This window comes from Nomascus leucogenys, chromosome 8 (genome assembly GCF_006542625.1).
Source record: "Nomascus leucogenys isolate Asia chromosome 8, Asia_NLE_v1, whole genome shotgun sequence".
In the NCBI taxonomy this organism is placed as follows: domain Eukaryota; kingdom Metazoa; phylum Chordata; class Mammalia; order Primates; family Hylobatidae; genus Nomascus; species Nomascus leucogenys.
The window spans coordinates 77,316,698-77,338,417 of NC_044388.1; the positions used below are offsets into that span (position 1 = coordinate 77,316,698).

General features: G+C 42.2%; 2 protein-coding genes across 7 annotated transcripts in view; one reads left to right on the forward strand and one right to left on the reverse strand.

The window, feature by feature from the left end:
• EXOSC3 (exosome component 3) lies at nt 1–10,983 on the forward strand. 3 transcript variants are annotated; one of them, XM_030817446.1, is made up of 5 exons: nt 1–366; nt 1,021–1,170; nt 2,951–3,102; nt 4,170–4,392; nt 10,808–10,983. In XM_030817446.1, the coding sequence occupies exons 1-4, from the start codon at nt 43–45 to the stop codon at nt 4,369–4,371; spliced, it is 828 nt and encodes a 275-aa protein (XP_030673306.1). In that variant the 5' UTR covers nt 1–42; the 3' UTR covers nt 4,372–4,392; nt 10,808–10,983. The 3 variants fall into 3 exon arrangements, with proteins under 3 accessions (XP_030673306.1, XP_003263357.2, XP_004088824.2); XM_003263309.4 differs by lacking the exon at nt 10,808–10,983 and having other exon boundaries at nt 4,170–5,382; XM_004088776.3 differs by lacking the exons at nt 2,951–3,102; nt 10,808–10,983 and having other exon boundaries at nt 4,170–5,388.
• Nucleotides 6,193–21,720, reverse strand: part of TRMT10B (tRNA methyltransferase 10B) — a 23,270-nt gene continuing 7,742 nt past the window's right edge. The window contains exons 4-9 of one of the 4 annotated variants that reach the window (XM_030817441.1): nt 21,473–21,597; nt 17,014–17,166; nt 15,255–15,333; nt 14,528–14,595; nt 8,766–8,889; nt 6,193–7,577 (exon numbers count right to left, since the gene is read on the reverse strand). In XM_030817441.1, coding sequence (XP_030673301.1) covers nt 7,471–7,577; nt 8,766–8,889; nt 14,528–14,595; nt 15,255–15,333; nt 17,014–17,166; nt 21,473–21,597 — 656 coding nt within the window. In that variant the 3' untranslated portion in view covers nt 6,193–7,470. Of the gene's footprint in view, nt 7,761–8,765; nt 8,890–14,527; nt 14,596–15,254; nt 15,334–17,013; nt 17,167–21,472; nt 21,598–21,720 lie in introns of all 4 variants that reach the window. The other 3 variants (XM_030817442.1, XM_030817443.1, XM_030817444.1) reach the window with 3 other exon arrangements.

Sequence of the window (21,720 nt, forward strand, 5' to 3'; positions counted from 1 at the left end):
GCGGAAGGCGGGTACCGGAAACGGTGTTTGGTGGCGCCTGCCATGGCCGAAGCTGCGTCTGTCGCGGCTGAATCTCTCGCGGGCAGCAGGGCGCGCGCTGCACGCACAGCACTAGGTCAGGTGGTGCTCCCGGGTGAGGAGCTGCTCCTGCCGGAACAGGAGGACGCGGAAGGCCCTGGGGGTGCAGGGGAGCGACCGTTGAGCCTGAATGCTGGAGCGCGCCCGCGGGTGCGCGTTGTATGCGGTCCGGGTCTTCGGCGCTGTGGGGACCGCCTGCTGGTCACCAAGTGCGGCCGCCTCCGTCACAAGGAGCCCGGCAGTGGCAGCGGCGGCGGTGTTTACTGGGTGGACTCTCAGCAGAAGCGGGTGAGCTGGGAATCCAGAGGGGTGGTGCGGCAGTGAGAGTGGTAGCCCTGCTTTGAGAAGACCTCCCAAAAGAAGGGTTGGGACCCTGAGGCCCTCTTTTGTTTGGGCAAACCTAGAGCCACCGTTGTCTTGTGCCCACTTCTGCATGTCCTTTAGAGGGACCGTGAACAATAGGAACATAGCCTGAGAAGGGCAACCAGGAGAGAAAAACGTTTGGAGACCGTGGAGTCATGATTATAGTCTTCAAAACCCCACAGCAGGCCTGCCCTTTGGAGTCTCAGAGGGCAGGACTAGGCTCAATGAGTGGATGTCATAGGGAGTTAATTTCTCCTAGAATAGGTAAGAATTTCATATAGAAAAAATTGTCTATGGAATGGGCTTCCTTGGTTGTAAGGATTCCTTTGCCACTGGATTTATGCCACAAAGCTACGGACTTACTGGTTGGGGTGCCTCAGAGATAATGGGGCTTGGACTCAACAGACTGCCAGAAGCTGCACACCCGACACTTTATGATGTGATTTTCTTTTACCGAAAGTGGCATTTGATCAGATTTCTTTCTCTTTAATGACAATAACCACAAAGGACTTGCTGAAGGTGTCTTCCAATGGTATCTTGTCATTTATGGCTGTTTTCTCATTCTATTTCCTTTTGTAGTATGTTCCAGTAAAAGGAGACCATGTGATTGGCATAGTGACAGCTAAATCTGGAGATATATTCAAAGTTGATGTTGGAGGGAGTGAGCCAGCTTCTTTGTCTTACTTGTCATTTGAAGGTGCAACTAAAAGAAACAGACCAAATGTGCAGGTAATTATGGGAGCCTTTGGTTTCAAAGTAAGAAACATCCATTCCCTAGAACACTCAAATATCCAGAAGGCTATCTGAATTGTCTCTAAAGCATGACCTAGATCTCTGAGCATGTATATAATTGCCCCAGGCTCCAAGAGTTTCTTCAGATGCTCCAGGATCAGAGCCACATAATTATTATTATTTTTTTACATTTACAATTTATTTTACATTGGCTACATTTGTTCTTGGGATGTTTCATTTCTACTGAGTTGAAAGGTTGTATCTGTCCTCGCCATTATTTGTTATGTCCATATCCTCTGGACAAGGATGTCTGCTGTAGGCTTAGAGGAGGGACAGGTGGTGCAAATTAACATTGTCAACTATCCATCCATCCTGGCTGTAGGTCCTAGAAGCTGATAGAGGAGTAATATTGTTACCTCGGGTTTTCAATTTGAGCTTTTCAGGTAGCATAGCCACACCACCTTGTCTATCCAGCCCGAAATTTAGTGATTTCTTCGCCTCTTCTCATTCACTTCTCATGCAAATTTAGTTGCTTAATCCTATTTTGATCCTATTTGATTCTGTCTCTGATCTTTGGCATGTCCGTCCCTTTATCTCCACTTCGAAAGTTCAGGCTTCAGCTCCCTCTTGACTGGTCTCAGTCACTTCTTCATTAATCCCTGCCTCCACGCTTTTACCTCACTATCCAGGGTTTTGAGAGCTGACATCCTCACACGGTCACTTTCTCGAAAAGAAAAAACAAGATTCTCCAAAATCTACAGAATTCCTTGGCATGTACACTCCAGGTGTCTTTCCTCATCCCTAATTATATCCTTCATACAGCCATACTCAAGTCACACCAAACGCCATTAAACTCAATTTCCTGCCCTTATTTGCACATGCTGTTCCCTCTGTCTTGATTGCACCATCCCTTCGCACCCTATGGAACACATTCTCATCCTTTGAGACCTAGGCTAAACATGACCACCTCTGTAAAGCCATCTCCAGTTGTCACTTTTCTCATATCTTTGCTCTAGCACTTACTGGATTTAGCCTCGACTGAGGTTTGTTTATATGTACCTCCCCACTGCCCTCCAAGACCAAATGCTTCTGAAAAGCAGAGAATGTTTTTTTCCTTTCTAGTTTACATAGTCACCAACAAACAGTAGGTACTTAATACGTTTTGTTGAGTGAACAGAATGAGTTCACCATTTCCTCAGCTTCATCCCTTTGAAGTTTAGCTCTATGAGGTTTTTAAGTAAATCTTGCAGGGAGAAGTGTCAGTGAATTATTGTTTGGTTTTGCTTTGAATGATTGCGTGCCAGAGTTCGTTCCTTTCTCTGTAAATCTGTAATTCTCTAGGGTAGTGCCACCTAATATAACTTTCTACAGTGATGCTGTTTTTTATCTGCACTAATTAGTATGGTAGCCACTAGCTGTTGAGCACTTGAAATGTGGCTAATGCAACTCAGGAAATTAATTTTAAATATCTAATTTTAATTTAAATGTAAGTTTAAACAATTGGCTATCTACCATATTGGACAGTGCAATATAGAGGTGTTCTCTGGCCTTGAGATGGCTCCTCATCTGTGATTTGCTAGTTGGTGAAAGGGAATGATACGTGTGTTCCTTTTTTTCCCAAGACTCAACTCCAAAGTGACTGTGGGAATCCTATAGTGCAGTCATTCCCTTAGCCGCAGAACTGTAGGTGGCTGGCATTGATGCCTGTGAGAAAGAACCAATAGTAGCACCTGTAGTTTGCTGAGAGGAAATGAACTGGTTTTTAATATCATTGTAGGTTGGAGATCTCATCTATGGCCAATTTGTGGTTGCTAATAAAGACATGGAACCAGAGATGGTCTGTATTGACAGCTGTGGACGAGCCAATGGAATGGGTGTCATTGGACAGGATGGTCTGCTTTTTAAAGTGACTCTGGGCTTAATTAGAAAGTAAGTCCTGATGTCTGCTGGCTTGCCTGCCTTTTATAATTATACATTCTTGGAAAGTTGGTTAATCTTCAGGATTCAGATTCTTTGTAACATTTGAATTTCTCCTCAAAGTTAGAAATCAGTATCCATTTTAACACATTTGGAAACTCATGAAGTTAATCCTATCTTCTTGGAAACATCAAATTCAGATGTGTTTGTGTAGTTTCTGGTGGGCTAATACTTCATGCTTTAAGCCCTTACTCTGTATTCATGTCTTCCCTCCCAGGCCTGCTGCTTATTTGACTCAGCCCAAATGTGAAAACTGGCCTTTCCTCTGTTCTGAGTCACTTGAATACAGATGCAGTCTGCAGTTGTACAAAATTATCAGTTTTTTCTAATTAGGGGGGTCACACGCAGCTTAGATTGTGATGTTCAAGGTTATGTAGACATTCACAGAAGGCTTCTGACACTTGGTCCTGGTAAGTTTAATAGTTCATACTGAGGCAGATTCTCTTTTTGGTGTTTAGAATTTTACCCACCCAAAGCTGTGCCATATTCAGGGGCTTTACTCCTAGAACCAGTGAAGTTCAGAGCTATCTTTTATGCCTCTCCTTGCTACATATCCTAAAGATCTGGAGAATTAAGTTTGGACATCAGAGAAGCATGTTATTAACCAAGCAGCACCCTTATGGTTTGAAAGAGCCAATGTTCCTCTCCAAGTACTGAATTTAACACGAAAATAATATGGCCAGGAAAATAAAAGTGTCTTTCAGCACTGTAGATAAAAAAAGTTACAATTCCCAGTCTAGAATTAAAGTGCTCTGACAATCTAGGGGAAAGACTTTTACAAAGTTGGTAACCTAGGGAGTTTGATTTCTTTGTAAGGGATAGCCCCTCTGTAATCTCTAGTATACCTTTGAACAGTGTAAAGTTTCTTCTTGGAAGAAAGGAGGCAGCAGATGTCATGTGCCTTGTTCTTGTTGAATAGCTATGGAGAACTGCCCACAAAAGGAATCACATTCTAAAGGAGAGTCTGGACACACCTTTGCCACTTCATTAAGTTTCATTTTCTTTTCTCTTCCCACCAGGCTATTAGCTCCAGATTGTGAAATAATACAGGAAGTGGGAAAACTCTATCCACTGGAGATAGTATTTGGAATGAATGGAAGAATATGGGTTAAGGCAAAAACCATCCAGCAGACTTTAATTTTGGCAAACATTTTAGAAGCTTGTGAACACATGACGTCAGATCAAAGAAAACAGATCTTCTCCAGATTGGCAGAAAGTTGATACAGGTGGACTTTTTTACAGGTCAGTTGAGGCAAAAAACTATGGGTTTTTCCAGGTGAACCTCCCCCATTTAAATACTCAGAAGATAAGGTGTGAATGTATGTATTATCTTATTAGAGTCCTAAAGTATTTTTATAAGTTACTGGTTTTCACCCACGCTTTCATGGGAGAGAAAATCATTGCAAAATCATCTTTTTTGTTCAGTACAATAAAGTTTACTAAACAGTATTAGGGTTTATTTGGAGTTAACTCCCTTAGTAATTGCCACAGCTTCCATAATTAACTGGAGGTCAGCAGTAAAATAATTTTCTGATTATAACAGTAAGCCAGGTTCACCAGAGGAAATGTAGAGTACATAAGTATAAAGCAGCAAAGAAATGTCACCTGTAGTCCCATTATTCAGCAGGTGAGTATATAACGAAATACCGTGTTTTTTGTTTACCAAGTATTGTGTTTTGCATGGATTAAACTCCTTTATTCTTACTAACTGCAGAAGACACTTATCCTCATAATTGAAACTGAGGCACAGAGTTTAACTTGGCCTGCATTCTCTATGTTCATCAAATTGAAATTATAGTATTATAGCTTATATGCTACTTTGTAATATACTTTTGTCTACTTCAAACAGCATGATACATTTCACAACTTCCATTAAAAATTCATTAGTCACATATTTCATGTTACATATTTTTGATATAGTTTTATCATTATATAAATTAACACTATGAGGATTTCTGAATCCCAATCTGGCCAAGTCTTATTTTGCTAAAATCATTTCCTAGGCGCTAAGCATAGAAAACTCTTCTATGCTATTTAGTATATTAACTAAAACCTTTAGAGGTTTTAAAAAAAAAAAAAAAAAAAAAGACTGCAGGTGACCCACATCAGTGATTCTTGGTTTCTAGACATCTGAGAATACGTGAGATACAGATCTCCTGAAGCCTATCCATAGAAAGTCCTTTTTGGATCAAAGAGATTATAGAACTCATTGTTTATCTATTTGTTGATAAAGACCAAGGAGCTTTGTGTGTTTCTAATAATGTTTTTTTTCTAAGGACTGGACGGTTTTTTTATTTCAATAGCTTTTAGGGGTACAGGTGGTTTTGGATTACATGGATGAATTGTATAGTGGTGAAGTCTGAAATTTTGGTGTACCAGTCACCTGAGTACTATATATTGTACCCAGTATGTAGTTTTTTATCCTTCCCCTTCCCCGTTCTGGGTCTCCAGTGTCTGTTATACCACTCTGTGTGCTTACCTGTAGCTTAGCTCCCACTTGTAGCTTAGCTCCCACTTACAAGTGGGAACATTTGGTATTTGGTTTTCCATTCCTGAGTTACTTCACTAAGAATAATAGCTTCCAATACTATCCAAGTTGCTGCAAAAGACATTTTGTTGTTTTTTATGGCTGAGTAATATTCCACAGGATATATATATACTTTATCTATTCATTGGTTGATAGGTACTTAGGTTGGTCGATAGGTACTTAGGTTGGTCCCATATCTTTTATTATGAACTGTCTAGCCAGTTAAATAGAAAGGCACTGATATAATTTATTAGGTGAACACAGTTCCTTAGGAATTAAATTGTGAAGGGGAGGGGACAGAGCAGAGAAGTAATCTATTGGTTGAGGTATTGAATATATTTCCCGAATTTGCTAGCTGCTTAACTAGCAAGTTAACCCAAACTGTCAGAGTAACTGAAGCAAATATGTCCAACTGGGACATAAGGAACATGAGATTTGTGTAATAAGTAGGTTATCTAACATGATCATGTGTCTAACACTTTCTAGCTATTTTCAAGACACACTTTTATCAATACTGTGTGTGCTTTACAATTTAATCTGTTACAAATACATATGAAGAATCTAGTTGGTACCAGGTTCAGGGAGGATAGAAAGATAGGTACACAGATTTGTCCTGTTAGGATCCTACTATTAGGAAGGATTAGAAAGAGAAGCCCTCTGTGCCCATACTCTGCAAGGGAGAACAGGGTAAGAGACACAGGAGGGAACAAAATGCTATGGGGACTCAGTAGGGATAGGTCAGAACAGGCTGGATCCTGCAAAGCTTATTCCAAGCTGGGCAGCAACGAGCATGATCAGACAAGGCTGGAGAAAGTCATACAATTTTATGATGCCAGTTTAGTGAATATAAAACTCTTGATATAACCATTTAAACAATTTTAAGAGGTCTCTCACAAATAGATGTACAAAAGTTGAATTAGCACATCCAAAGCCATGTGGTTTTGAGGCTAATTCCTTGTTACATAAATTTTTTTTCTTTTTCTTGAGAGAGTCTTGCTCTGTCGCCCAGGCTGGAGTGCAGTGGCACGATCTCTGCTCACTGCAACCTCCGCCTCCTGGGTTCAAGCGATTCTCCTGCCTCAGCCTCCCGAGTAGCTGAGACTACAGGCATGCACCACCATGCCCAGCTAATTTTTGTATTTTTAGTAGAGACGGGGTTTCAACATATTAGCCAGGCTGGTCTGGAACTCCTGACCTTGTGATCCACCCGCCTCAGCCTCCCAAAGTGCTGGGATTACAGGCATGAGCGACTGCACCCACCACATTAACTTTTTATTAACATATCTGAGCACTTCCTGTGAGCCAGGCACTATGGGAGATTAAAAAGCATTAAATGTGGTCCCTGACATTAGCTTATTGTGAAGCTCTGAGAAGATGTCGTGCAAAGACATGTGCCTATGTGCCACTACCACCCTCTGCCCTGCTCTTTGGTCAAGGTACCTCCAAGCACCTCACTCCTGCAGCTGCATTTTTTTTTTTTTTTTTTTTTTTTTTTGAGATGGAGTCTTGCTCTTGTCACCCAGGCTGGAGTGCACTGGTGAAATCTCGGCTCACTGCAACCATCACCTCCTGAGTTCAAGTGATTCTCCCACCTCAGGCTCCCAAGTAGCTGGGACTACAGGTGTGCACCACCACACCTGGCTAATTTTTGTATTTTCAGTAGAGAAGGGTTTCACCATGTTGGCCAGGCTGGTTGTGAACTCCTGACCTCAGGTGATCTGCCGACTTCGGTCTACCAAAGTGTTGGCATTATGGCGTGAGCACCTGGCCACGCAGCTGCAATCTTAGGCCCATCATTCCACTGAGTTCCGAAGAACATAGCCTTTTCCTGAAGAAACTCCTTTCTTCAACGCTTCAGGCCAGTTGTGAGTCTCTAAGTAAGTGGACAGGATATCAAACACTGTTAGAGAGTAAACAGAAAACACAGTGACCACAGAGGAAAAAAAGAACGAGTAAATGAAAAGGATGTTCTGTAATATTTCATTCAACAAATCTATTCTGCACCATATGTGGTACACTAAGGTCTTGCAGGGAGAGAGGCAAGGACACAGGCTCTGACTGCTCTCAAGGACCTCAGCCTACCCTGAAAGATACAGGCCTGTGAATGGACAGGGTGCAACAGAAAGGAACACAGTAAAATGGGAACACAAAAGGGCTCTGCCATGGCCTGGAATGGGGAAGGGCCGAGATGCTCCAAACTGAACCCTGAAGATCAAACAGGAATTCAGTGGTCAGTGAGAGGTTAAAAGCTGGGCATTCTAGATGAAGGGGACAATTTTTTTTTTTTTTTTTTTGAGGTAGAGTGGCACTCTCATTGCTCAGGCTGGAGTGCAATGGCACAATCTCAGCTCACCGTAACCTGCGCCTCCCAGGTTCAAGCAATTCTTCTTCCTCAGCCTCCAGATTAGCTGAGATTACAGACGCCCGCCACCACGCCCCACTAATTTTTGTATTTTTAGTAGAGATGGAGTTTCTCCATGTTGGTCAGGCTGGTCTCGACCTCCCGACCTCAGGTGATCCCACCCACCTCAGCCTCCCAAAGTGCTGGGATTACAGGAGTGAGCCACTGCGCCCAGCTTTTTTTTTTTGTTTGTTTTTGAGACAGAGTATCACTCTGTCACCCAGGCTGGAATGCAGTGGTGTGATCTCGGCTCACTGCAACCTCCACCTCCCAGGTTCAAGCAGTTCTCATGCCTCAGCCTCTGGAGTAACTAGGATTACAGGTGTGCACCACGACGCCTGATTTTTGTATTTTAGTAGGGATGGGGTTTCACCATGTTGGCCAGGCTGGTTTTGAACTCCTAACCTCAGGTGATCCGCCCACCTCGGCCTCCCAAAGTGCTAGGATTACAGGTGTGAGCCACCACACCTGGCCAAGGGGACAATTTCAACTATCTTTAACATAGTTGGTGACAAGGAAGAAAACAAAGAATGCCTCTTAGTGGCCAGAATGCATGTCATGACGTACATGCAATAAAGTCCACACACATTAGTCACAGAGGAGACTGACTCAAAGGCCACTTAAACACAATGCAAAGCAGCAGCACCAGAACTCACACACCCTGGATGGGGGCTGTGTAAGAAGTACCTTGATTGATGGCCAGTATCTCTGAATGATAGTTTTTCCCATTCTGGTTTCTGACCATGTATTCCTGGATTGGCAAGCGTGCGGTCTTGACACAGTATTCCCGGGCCTTTTGAAATGTCACCTTCTGTAAATATACAGTTAAATATTTTTCTTATAAAAATTATACATGAGTATATTCTCAATGTAATACATACAGCATTAAAAATAAGTAGCCTATTGTGGAATGGAAAAAACTGCAGATAATGAGTTAACTGTCGTCTCAAGAGCTTATGTGACAATATCTTACTTTTTGGGGGCTCACTTATCCACAGTCCACTCACTACCACTTAGAACCAAGACGGAAATAAGCAAAAGAGGCACATCTGCAGCTACAGTAGGCATCAAAAGGCCCAAGCAGTCTAATCAATCAGAGCACATTCTGAGCCCTAACTCAGTAAGACCCAATTCTGGATGTCTGGAAGTTCCAAGCTCATTGCCAAAAGGCAGCATCAAATTACAGGAAAAGGTAGACAAGATTCAAGACAGGTGCACCACTGCAACAAGTGGCATTAAGGTGTGAAAAGAGAGAGCCCAATTAAAAGAAAGGGGCCAGGTGAAGTGCCTCACAGAACACTTTGAGGCCAAGGCCAGAGGACTGCTTGAGCCCAGGAGTTCAAGACCAGCCTGAGCAACATAGGGAGACCCTGTCTCTACAAATAACAAAAAAAAATTAACAGGGTGTGCTGGTGTGTGCCTGTAGTCCCAGCTACTCTGGAGGCTGAAGTTGGATGATCACTTGAGCCTGGGGCATATATCAAGGCTGCAATGAGCTGTGACTGCACCACTGCACTCCAGCCTGGGTGACAGAGGAGACCCTGTCTCAAAAATAAAAGGAAGGGCTCTGAAAACTGCTAAAAGGAGTCACAAGAAGTCCATCAACTTGAGGCCATTTAGTGTCGGAGTACAGAAACTGATGTCCCTTTATAAGATATGTTCCTCAGTCATGAAGTCCCTCAGACTGAGTCATGACTCAGTCAAATTACATTTGCTGCCTTGTAAGAAGCACAGGAAAGATTTTCTACCTAAGACTTCAGGATTAAAGAGAGAGGTTCAGATTACTGGGATAATTAACATGCCAAGGCTTGGGAGGGGTCTCAATAATGTTAACTATATCACTCTAACCACCCATTCATTGTTTGTCTGTTCTCTATGACTTCTCCAAGAGGCCATGTGGCCACTCAATGGACAGCTCTTGTGACAGGGAGTTCATGCATCCTGGGACAACCCACTCCAACTTTGATAGTACCAGCTGATAAGAAATTCTTCTTGATCTTGAGCAAAATTCTGTTTTCTCTGAGACTTCCACTCATTCATCCTAGGTCTATTCCCCCAAAGCCAGACCATGCAAGTAAGATGGCCCTTCCAAAAGATGGCCAATTCAGAAACTTGAAGGCAGTGATCATGCCCCTAGGAATCCTCTGGTCTCCAGATTGTAGCCTCAGTTCTGTCAACTCTTCTTTGACTATGACTTAGTTTCAAGTCGCTTCATCACTCAGGGCAAGTTCTTCTGAACTTGTTCTAAGCTAGGCAGTATCATTTTGTTTATGGTCCCATAACTGACTGGCCATCATGAGTGTGGTCTAACCAGGTGGAATAGTGTGAAGCAGACCTAGTACCTTTTCAGTGCTGACACCTGCCTCTCACTCACATGAAACAAAATTTTAGATAGAACTTCCAAAAATGTTTTAAGTGATGCAAGATAAGGACTTATTTGAAAGGATAAAACTCCTTTGCATATATGAGCTATGATACGTTTGTTTTGTAAAAAGTCTTATTCCTTTATAATCACTTTGAAGTAGAGTACAGAATTCAAAATTAGTAGGATATTTGGGTGTTGCCCTAGAAGAGCTTACAATTTAGTTCATGTTCTTTGCACAATGATTCATAATAAAATGACTCTCCTTGAAGAAATGTTGTTCTTAGCTTATTTCTGTGAAGAAGCCAAACTCCAATAACAACCAAAAAGTTCTAAACATCTCACAAATCTTCCACTTATTTTTCAGTTTAAATGTTGGACAGATAATATGTTAAAACTGCACATCTGTACGTCATGCACTGCTCACTGACCCTCTGAACTTAACTGCCTCAAAAAAGGGACTGTCGGCCAGGCACTGTGGCTCACGCCTGCAATCTCAGCACTTTGGGAGGTTGAGGCAGGTGGGTAACTTGAGCCCAGGAGTTCGACACCAGCATGGGCCATATGGTGAAACCCCAACTCAACAAAAAATTAGCTGGGCATGGTAGCGCCCACCTGTGGTCCCAGCTACTTGGGAAGCTGAGGTAGGGGGATCAATTGACCCTGGGAGGTTGAGGCTGGAGTGAGCTGTGATTGTGCCACTGCCCTCCAGCATGGGCAGCAGAGCAAGGCCCTGTCTCAAAAAAAAAAAAAAAAAAAAAGGAGGGGGGGTCTGTCACCTTGCTGCAGATAAGACTAACAAACTTTTAATTATTATTATTTTTTTTTTTTTAGAGACAGGGTCTCACTGTGTTGCATAACCCAGGCTGCAGTGCAGTGGTGTCACCACAGTTCTCTGCAGCCTCTAACTCCTGGATTCAAGTAGGCCTCCAGCCCTCCAAACTTTTTTTGTGTGTGTGAGAGAGTCTCGCTCTGTCACCAGGCTGGACTACAGTGGTGCGATTTCAGCTCACTGCAACCTCCGCCTCCCCGGTTCAAGAGATTCTCCTGCCTCAGCCTCCCGAGTAGCTGGGAGTACAGGCACACACCACCACACCCAGCTAATTTTTATATTTTTAGTAGAGACAGGGTTTCACCATGTTGGCCAGGATGGTACCGATCTCTTTACCTTATCTGCCTGACTTGGCCTCCCAAAGGGCTGGGATTATAGGCGTGAGCCACCACGCCCGGCCCTAACTTTTTACTTTGAAATATTTCAAACCTAAGAAAAGTTCAAAGCAATAATACAATCAATATTCATTCCTGTGTTCTAGACTCACCAGTTGTTAATATTTTGCTTTTTCTCTCTCTGTATATAAATACATATTTTGGGCTGCACAAGGTGGTTCATGCCTGTAATCCCAGTGTTTTGGGAGGCTGAGGCAGAAGGATTGCTTGAGGCCTGGAGTTCAAGACCAGCCTGAGCAACATCAGGATACTTCGTGTCTAACAAAAATACAGAAAAAAAAAAATTTAGCTGGCCATGGTAGCATGTTCCTATAGTCCTAGGTACTCAGGAGGCTGAGGCGCGAGGATTGCTTGAGACTAGAAGTTCAAGGTTGCAGCGAGCTAGGATTGCACCACCTCACTCAGCCTGGATGACAGAACAAGACCTTGTCTCAATAAAAAATAATCTGCCAAACCATTTCAAAGTAAGCTACAGACATCACAATACTTCTTCACTAAATACTTACTTAAGCATGCATCTAAGAACAATTACATTCTCCTACCTTACCACAATACCATTTTCACTTCAAAGAAACTCTTAAATAATTCTGTAATTTCACTTAATACACAATCTACATTAAAATCTCCTCAACTTTCCCCAAACTGTCTTTTATAAAGCTTTCCTCTCAATACAGAATTCAAACAAGGCTCACCTACTGCATTTGGCTATTATGGTTTTTTAACCTTTTTTTCTTTTCCTAATTGTTTTGTAGAGATAGATAGGGTCTCAATGTGTTGCCCAGGCTGGTCTCAAACTCCTGGGCTCCAGTGATCCTCCTGCCTTGGCCTCCCTAAGTGCTGAGATTACAGACATGAGCCACTGTGCCTGGACAAACCTCTTTTAATCTATAACGGCCTCTTGCCTCAGTTAAGATCAGTCCAGTTGTTTTGCAGAATGTCCCACATTCTGATTTGTCTGTTTCCTCACAATTATATTCAGCTTAAACATTTTCTGGGCCAGGTGAGAGGGCTCACGCCTATAATCCCAGCACTCTGGGAGGCTGAGGTAGGAGGATTGCTTGAGTCCAGGAATTCGAGGCTGGACACAGTGAGACCCTGTCTCTACAAAAAATTTTAAAAACGAGGCTGGGCACAGTGGCTCACACCTGTAATCTCAGCAATTTGGGAGGCTGAGGCAGGAGGATTGCTAGAGTCCAGAAGTTTGAGACCAGCCTGAGCAACAAAGTGAGACCCTGTCTCTATAAAAAAATTTAAAAACTAGGCCAGGCACAGTGACTCATGCCTGTAATCCCAGTACTTTGGGAGGCTGAGGTGAGTAGATTGCTTGAGTCCAGGAGTTCAAGACTAGTTTGGGAAACATGGCGAGACTCTGTCTCTACAAAAAAATATAAAAATTAGCTAGGCATGATGGCACACACCTGTAGTCTCAGCTACCCAGGAGGCTGAGGCAGGCGGTTCGAACGAGCCCATGAGATTGCAGCTGCAGTGAGCCATGATCGCAGCACTGCACTCCAGCCTGGGCAACAGAGTGAGACCATGTCTCAAAACCATAAAATTAAATTAAAAACTAGCTAGCTGTGGTGGCATGGGCCTGTAGTCCTAGCTACTCAGAAGGCTGAGGTGGTGGGAGGATTGCTTGAGCCCAGGAGTTCGAGGTTGCAGCAACAGAGCAAGGCCCTGCTTCAAAAGAAAAAAAGAAAAAACATTTCCTGTCAAGAATACTTCACCTCAGGAGGCAGAGATTGTACCTGTATGGGTGATACTAAGTTTGATCAAGTTTGGATAAGATGGTGACCATGAGAATGCTTTGCTGTAATGGTAAATCTTTGCCTTTGTTACCTGTAGGGTGATACTTTGAGACCATGTAAATAGCCAGTTCCTCCACAACCTTTGTTTCAATTGTCTGAGTCAACAATTGTATTAGGAGTGACAAAATGATTTTCTAATTCTATTATGCATTCCTTATTAGCTGGCATTCTTCTGTAAGTAGCCCCTGCTCGTTTTTTAGATGATCACTGTGGAGTCATGGAACACTAATATTTTTAAAATAAATTCAATTAAATTAACCTATCATCTGTGTTAAATATACGTACATCTCATACATACAAGAACATAGATAGAACACATCTACCTATATGTAAAATATACTCACAAACACATACTTTGTGATCATATAATGTCTCAAGAAGGATACACAAGAAAACTTGACATCGGTTGCCTCAGGGGAGGGGAATTGGGAGACAAAGTTAGGAAAGAGACTTATTTTTCACTCTACTCTTTTATATTTATATGTTAATCTTTAACTTTTATTAAACTTATTATCTACATAATATGTTAATTAGTAAATATAAACAATTATCTTAAATAGCTATATAACAAACATTGCAAAATTCTAGTGACACCACAATTATTCCTCTAAAAACTCCAACAAAAAAACCTGGATAATCCTAGGAGTTTGAGGTTTTGGGCTAAGACTATTTCAGCAGAGAGATCCAACCTTAGAAGGAGCAAACTACTCCCTCAAAGAACAAACAGCGAGTAAGAATGTTGAGTTGATGCTTACTTGGTCAATATCAGAGTTATCCTTGCAGAACTGAAGAGAGAAGCTCAACAATGGCTAGGCTATGTAATTACCAAACAGTGCCCAGTCCAGTTCCCGACTCTTGATTTCTCTGACATTGCTCATGAGGAGAGAGGGAACTTCACCGGCCAGAGGGCCAACCTGGTGGGGATGGGCTCTTTCTTCCTGTTCCCTCTGAGTTCTTAGACCCTCTAAGATGAGATTATGACAGGGCACATGCCTCTAAAAGTAAGCACTGCTTTTTATAATACAGATGTTGGGGCTGAAATGTATACTTACCTTCTGAATGCTTTCATCCACAAGCCCACCAAGGATGTAAACTTTGTTTAGATCAACATCTTCAAGAGCTAATGAAAAAACGAAGGCCAATGAGATCAAATCTGTTTTATAATTTCTAAATCCAAAGAAAGCAAAATGAAAGAATTATTAACAATAAAAGTAGAAATTCAGTAGAAAACAAAAAGAAACTTGCTCAATAAAACCAAAAGCTAATTTTCTAAAATGGCCAACAAAACAAACTTGGCATAGCTAATCACGAAAAAGGGTAGCAGACCCAAATCAACATTAGATTCAGAAAGGAAACAAAATTAAAACTGCAGAAGAATGAGAAATAATTAGATGAGAATACTATGATCAACTGAATACCAATACATTTGAAAATTATGTGAAATGAATGATTTTCTAGGAAAAAATAGATCTAACATTGATCCAAGAAGGGCTAGTGGGGTAGCAGACCAAGGACACTGGGAAAGACTGGCAGGCAGTACACAAGGCCCAGATGAGGATGGAAACCCTAAGTCTGTGCAGCTGTGAGCCACGGTAAGACACATCAAAGCATCCAGCAAGGCCCCTGCCCGTAAGAGGAACACAGCTCATGTGCATTACTTTTTTTTGGGGGGGGGTGGGGAGGGGTGTCCTTCTTGAGGGGCTTTAATAAATTCTGCCACAGGGAAGAATGAAACACAGGAACAATGGGCTATATGAATCCATGCATTCAACTACATACCGTGTTCTGAGTCAGGAGTCAGGTACACAAGGGTTTCCAGAGGAAATAAACTAAAGCAGTCTTCTTCTGTTATGTCTAACTGGAAAATGCAAACAGTCCAATGTTAAAACAGCTCACGGCTGGGTGGGGTGGCTCACATCTGTAATCCCAGCACTTTGGGAGGCTGAGGTGGAAGGATCACTTGAGCTCAGAAGTTCGAGACCAGCCTGAGCAACATGGTGAAACCCAGTCTCTACTAAAAATACAAAAAAGTTAGCCAGGCATGGTGGCATGAGCCTGCAGTCCCAGCTATAATACTTAGGAGTCTGAGGTGGGAGGATGGCTTGAGCCCAGGAGGCGGAGGTTGCAGACAGCCAAGATCATGCCACTGCACTCCAGCCTGTCTAAAAAAAAAAAAAACCGCTCAAAATTCAACGACTAGTTACTGGACTTCAAGTTTCTATCAGGCACGGCTCTAGGTTTATCAAGGAACTGCATGTGTGACAGCTTGACAGCTTCTTCTCAGAAAGTACCTAGTTAGGAGGGAAAGTAGACACATTCAAACCTATGAAATGAGACAGCGATATGGGGTTCTGACAGGTACGGGGAGCATGCTCCAGGACTACAGATGAGGGAGTAACATCAGGATGACCTTCTGGGGAAGGAAATGCTGGAACTGGGTTTCTGAAAGGAGATTTTTTTTTTTTAAAGACAGAGTCTGGCTCTGTCACCCAGGCTGGAGTGCCATGGCATAATCTAGGCTCACTGCAACCTCTGCCTCTCAGGCTCAAGTGATCCTCCTGCCCCAGCCTCCTGAGTAGCTGGGACTACAGGCACGCACCACTGCACCCAGCTAATGTTTGTATTTTTAGTAGAGATGGAGTTTCACCATATTGCCTAAGCTAGTCTCAAACTCCTGAGCTCAAACAATCCACCTGCCTCGGCCTCCCAAAGTGCTAGGATTACAGGCGTGAGCCACCGTGCCCAGCCTCAAAATAGATTAATATTGATATATACAAAAGGAGAAGAACTCAAAGCTGAGGGACTAAGGCATGAAGACAGGAAAGTAAGGGAACTATGTGGACCTGTAAAAGGGACTGTTTGGCTTATGTAAAAAAATTATTAAAACAACTACATAGAAGAAAACTGGAACTAGCTGCACTACAAGAGAGACTGTGAAGACAGTAACAGCAAAACAGCTGGCTGTGCAGCCCCGCGCAATGCACCCTTCACATTCATCACTTCCATGGACCTTCCTGGGGAAGGCCACAACTGCTCAGTCTCAGCTACACAATGCAAACACACTGGTCATTTTCAGTGACATTTGAGAAACTCATCTGGATTCTTACATGTATGTGTATCACTAAATGTATGAGATCCTAGAAAGAGGTGAAAAGTACCTTAGTACTCCCTAAAACTTATCTTAAATTTGCATTACTTCATAAAGGATTCCTTCTCTTCCCCCAAAACTCATGTTTCCCAATTCACCATTAATGAAAACAAGAAAGGAGTCATGGCATTTCCCAAAAATATTCCTGGAGTATACAGTCTAGCATAAAATATACAGGATACAAAATACAGCCCTAGACACTGGTAACAGTACTTTGCCAATGCAGTAGGATGAGAAAAAATTTTAAATGTAAGAACTTATGAGAAGTTCTGAATTTTAGGCTTCAATACTGAAAATGTACATATATATGAAAAAGTAAAAAAAAAAATTACTATTACCCACAATAACTTTTCAGATGACAATTCAAATAATATGCAAAAAGAGACTTACCAGGTAACTAGAAAATCCATCATTCATCCTCACACACTCTTCATAAAGGGGACTGTCTGTTGTGAATCCAGTGAGGCAGATCCAAAATGGCCTGTCAGCTTTTTTGTTTGAACCATACAACCTTCGAATCTGTCCAGCCAGTCTACTTAATTCCTTCAAAGAAATAAGAACTCAGGGCAAAAACATGCCAACTCACTCTAAATTAGCTATCAAGAAATGGCTACAATAAGTTCACTGAACGCTACTCCAGAAAACCCCATGTACTAGGAGTACATGTGTGCATGTATTATACCTTATGGCATCACACCTTACAGACAAAAGATAATGATACGAGTCCGGAAACAGTGAGGTAGTGGAAAACAGAATTTGCCCTCCTGCTGGCCTTGCTGTTAAATGTTTAAAATATGAAATTCTTATTGTAGCTTTTATCTAAAATCTTATGTAATACTATTTATTAAAGAGGTTTTGTTAATATTCAGAAATGTTTATAGAACATCAAATAAATTTGGTACCTTCTTCCTAACTTCAGGAGATGCAATAGGGTTGGAAGTTTTAACTTTTTACCCTGAATCACAAACAGTGCTCCTATATAAAAGCAATTTCACCATTTGGCTTGATTTGTTGGGTAGGAGAAAAAGACTGGGTTTGATTTAATCTGCTATCTTAATTCAACAATACGGATTTTTGTTTGTTTTTTTGAGACAGGGTCTGGCTCTGTTACTCAGGCTGGAGTGCAGTGGTACAATCATAGCTCACCACAGCCTCGAATTCCTGGGCTCAAGTGATCCTCCTACCTCAGCCTCCTGAGTAGCTGGGACTGCAGGTACATGCCACCATACCTGGCTAATTTTTAATTTTTTAGAGGCAGGGTCTTCCTATATTGCCTAGGCTAGTCTCGAACTCCTGGCCTCAAGTGATCCTCTTGCCTTGGCCTCCCAAGATGCTGGGATTATAGGCAGGAGCCACTGTGCCCAGCCTAATAGCAAGGAATTCTTGGTTAACATTTTCAGAGGGCTAGAGTTAGAAAAGTTTCAGGTAAGAACCTCACATCTGCAGTTTTCCTAACTTATCTGAAAAATATGCCAACACTAGCACATACAATAGATGTCTGAAAAGAGAGTTTACAATTTACACCCTGCAATATAAGGCCTAAAATTAAGGCCCAATATTATGCACTGCCTTGACATCTGTCAAAACTGGGAATACTTCAAATAGCCTAATAGTAAGCTCCCCTCCCAACTCTGCTCCCGTAGATAAGGTCTCCTAGCTTTTAAAAAAAATCCTTTTTATACAAAATCAACGTGCAAAAATCACAAGCATTCTTATACACCAATAACAGAGAGCCAAATCATGAGTGAACTCCCATTCACAATTGCTTCAAAGAGAATAAAATACCTAGGAATCCAACTTACAAGGGATATGAAGGACCTCTTCAAGGAGAACTACAAACCACTGCTCAATGAAATAAAAGAGGATACAAACAAATGGAAGAACATTCCATGCTCGTGGGTAGGAAGAATCAATATCGTGAAAATGGCCATACTGCCTAAGGTAATTTATAGATTCAAGGCCATCCCCATCAAGCTACCAATGACTTTCTTCACAGAATTGGAAAAAAACTACTTTAAAGTTCACATGGAACCAAAAAAGAGCCCGCATTGCCAAGTCAATCCTAAGCCGAAAGAACAAAGCTGGAGGCATCATGCTACCTGACTTCAAACTATACTACAATCCTACAGTAACCAAAATAGTATGGTACTGGTACCAAAACAGATATAGACCAATGCAACAGAACAGAGCCCTCAGAAATAATGCCACATATCTACAACTATCTGATCTTTGACAAACCTGACAAAAACAATGGGGAAAGGATTCCCTATTTAATAAATGGTGCTGGGAAAACTGGCTAGCCATATGTAGAAAGCTGAAACTGGATCCCTTCCTTACACCTTATACAAAAATTAATTCAAGATGGATTAAAGACTTATATGTTAGACCTAAAACCATAAAAACCCTACCATTGTCCTATTCAGGACATAGGCATGGGCAAGGACTTCATGTCTAAACACCAAAAGCAATGGCAACAAAAGCCAAAATTGACAAATGGGATCTAATTAAACTAAAGAGCTTCTGCACAGGAAAAGAAACCACCATCAGAGTGAACAGGCAACCTACAGAATGGGAGAAAATTTTTGCAACCTACTCATCTGACAAAGGGCCAATATCCAGAATCTACAATGAACTCAAACAAATTTACAAGAAAAAAACAACCCCATCAAAAAGTGGGCAAAGGATATAAACAGACACTTCTCAAAAGAAGACATTTATGCAGCCAAAAAACACATGAAAAAATGCTCATCATTACTGGCCATCAGAGAAATGCAAATCAAAACCACAATGAGATACCATCTCACACCAGTTAGAATGGCCATCATTAAAAAGTCAGGAAACAATAGGTGCTGGAGAGGATGTGGAGAAATAGGAACACTTTTACACTGCTGGTGGGACTGTAAAGTAGTTCAACCATTGTGGAAGTCAGTGTGGCGATTCTTCAGGGATCTAGAACTAGAAATATCATTTGACCCAGCCATCCCATTACTGGGTATATACCCAAAGGATTATAAATCATGCTGCTATAAAGACACATGCACACGTATGTTTATTGCGGCACTATTCACAATAGCAAAGACTTGGAACCAACCCAAATGTCCAACAATGATAGACTGGATTAAGAAAATGTGGCACATATATACCATGGAATACTATGCAGCCATAAAAATGATGAGTTCATGTCCTTTGTAGGGACATGGATGAAGCTGGAAACTATCATTCTCAGCAAACTATCAGAAGGACAAAAAACCAACCACCACATGTTCTTACTCATAGGTGGGAATTGAACAATGAGAACACATGGACACAGGAAGGGGAACATCACACTCCGGGGACTGTTATGGGGTGGGGGGAGGGGGGAAGGACAGCATTAGGAGATATACCTAATGCTAAACGACAAGTTAATGGGTGCAGCACACCAACATGGCACACGTATACATATGTAACAAACCTGCACGTTGTGCACATGTACCCTAAAACTTAAAGTATAATAATAATTTTTTTAAAAATCCCTTTTATCAAGGGTCCAAGGCATAGTCTCTGTTTATCCCTAAGGAGTTTTGGTTCCCTGCCAGCCCATGGAATTCTCCAAACAAGCCAATCACATCCTCCTGTAGTAACCAGGGGGCACCTCAACCCCTGGATACTACAAAGCCCACCTCACACAGCCCCTTGTTGTTCATTCTGTTCTTGATTACAGTCCCCATGTGGCCCTGTGTGGTATACAGTATCTTCCTCCCCTGGGCTGTAAGTATATGGGACTCATGAACTGCTGTGAATCTCATCTGTCCAGTGTCAGGTGTCATGCATTCTGCCATTCCCAGAACTCTAGTGTGGGAATCCCTCCCTCATCAATGGGGTGAATGAGCATCAGTTAAAACACATACATTGAGGCCGGGCACGGTAGCTCACGCCTGTAATCGCAGCACTTTGGGAGGCCGAGGCAGGCGGATCACCTGAGGTCAGGAGTTTGAGAACAGCCTGGCCAACGTGGCAAAACCCCGTCTCTACTAAAAATACAAAAAAATTAGCCAGGCGTGCCAGGCGCTGTAGCTCACAAGGTCAGGAGATCGAGACCATCCTGGCTAACATGGTGAAACCCCATCTCTACTAAAAATAACAAAAACTTAGCTGGGCATGGTGGCAGGAGCCTGTAGTCCCAGGTACGTGGGAGGCTGAGGCACAAGAATGGTGTGAACCTGGGAGGCGGAGCTTGCAGTAAGCCAAGATTGCGCCACTGCACTCCAGCCCAGGCAACAGAGTGAGACTCTGTCTCAAAAAATATATATATATTAGTTGGGCGTGGTGGTGGGCGCCTGTAATCCCAGCTGCTCAGAAGGCTGAGGCAGAAGAATTGCTTGAACCCAGGAAGCAGAGGTTGCAGTGAGCTGAGATTGTGCCATTGTACTCTAGCCTGGGTGACAAAAGCAAGACTCCATCTCAAAAAAACAAAAACAAAAAACACACACATTACAAAAAGTTCTTCCACCAGGTAATCTTCCCACAACATGCTACCAGGCAAATATCCCTCTTCTGAAAGATTTAGTGTCTGGAAAACTGAACCTGAAAGGTTCCATCCAGACTGAGGACATCATGAACAGAGAGGCAAAGACGTTGGGCTTAAAACAGAAGGTAAAAATTTGCAAACTAAACCAAACTATATATATTCGCTTCCAGGTTCTTTACAACAGCCACCTTGGAACTTAGTAACCCAGTATAGAAAATCAAACACTTTACTAGTTTACTAAGGAATCCCAGAAGCTGGAGTTGGCCATATTCTTCGTGAAAGCTGTACCCTTCTGGGCCTCCCTCATGCAAGCAGGAATTCCAGGCTTAATAGATGTTCTACCTTCTTTGACATGTGGTGGGTCATACTCAAATCGATACATAGTCTTGGTCCTGAATGTTTGGCTTCCAAAAGTTTGTCTTTGGTTAGAGCTCTCAGGAAACGTTTGCTGTGCTGGGGGCAAATGCCTAAAGCAGAAATATCAGAAGGAAATAAAAGTGGAAAACCAGAGGAATAATATAAGAAACAAATCTCCTTAGCCAGGTGAGTATTTATTTTGCATATAAAGAGAAACTTGATACTGGTGTAAG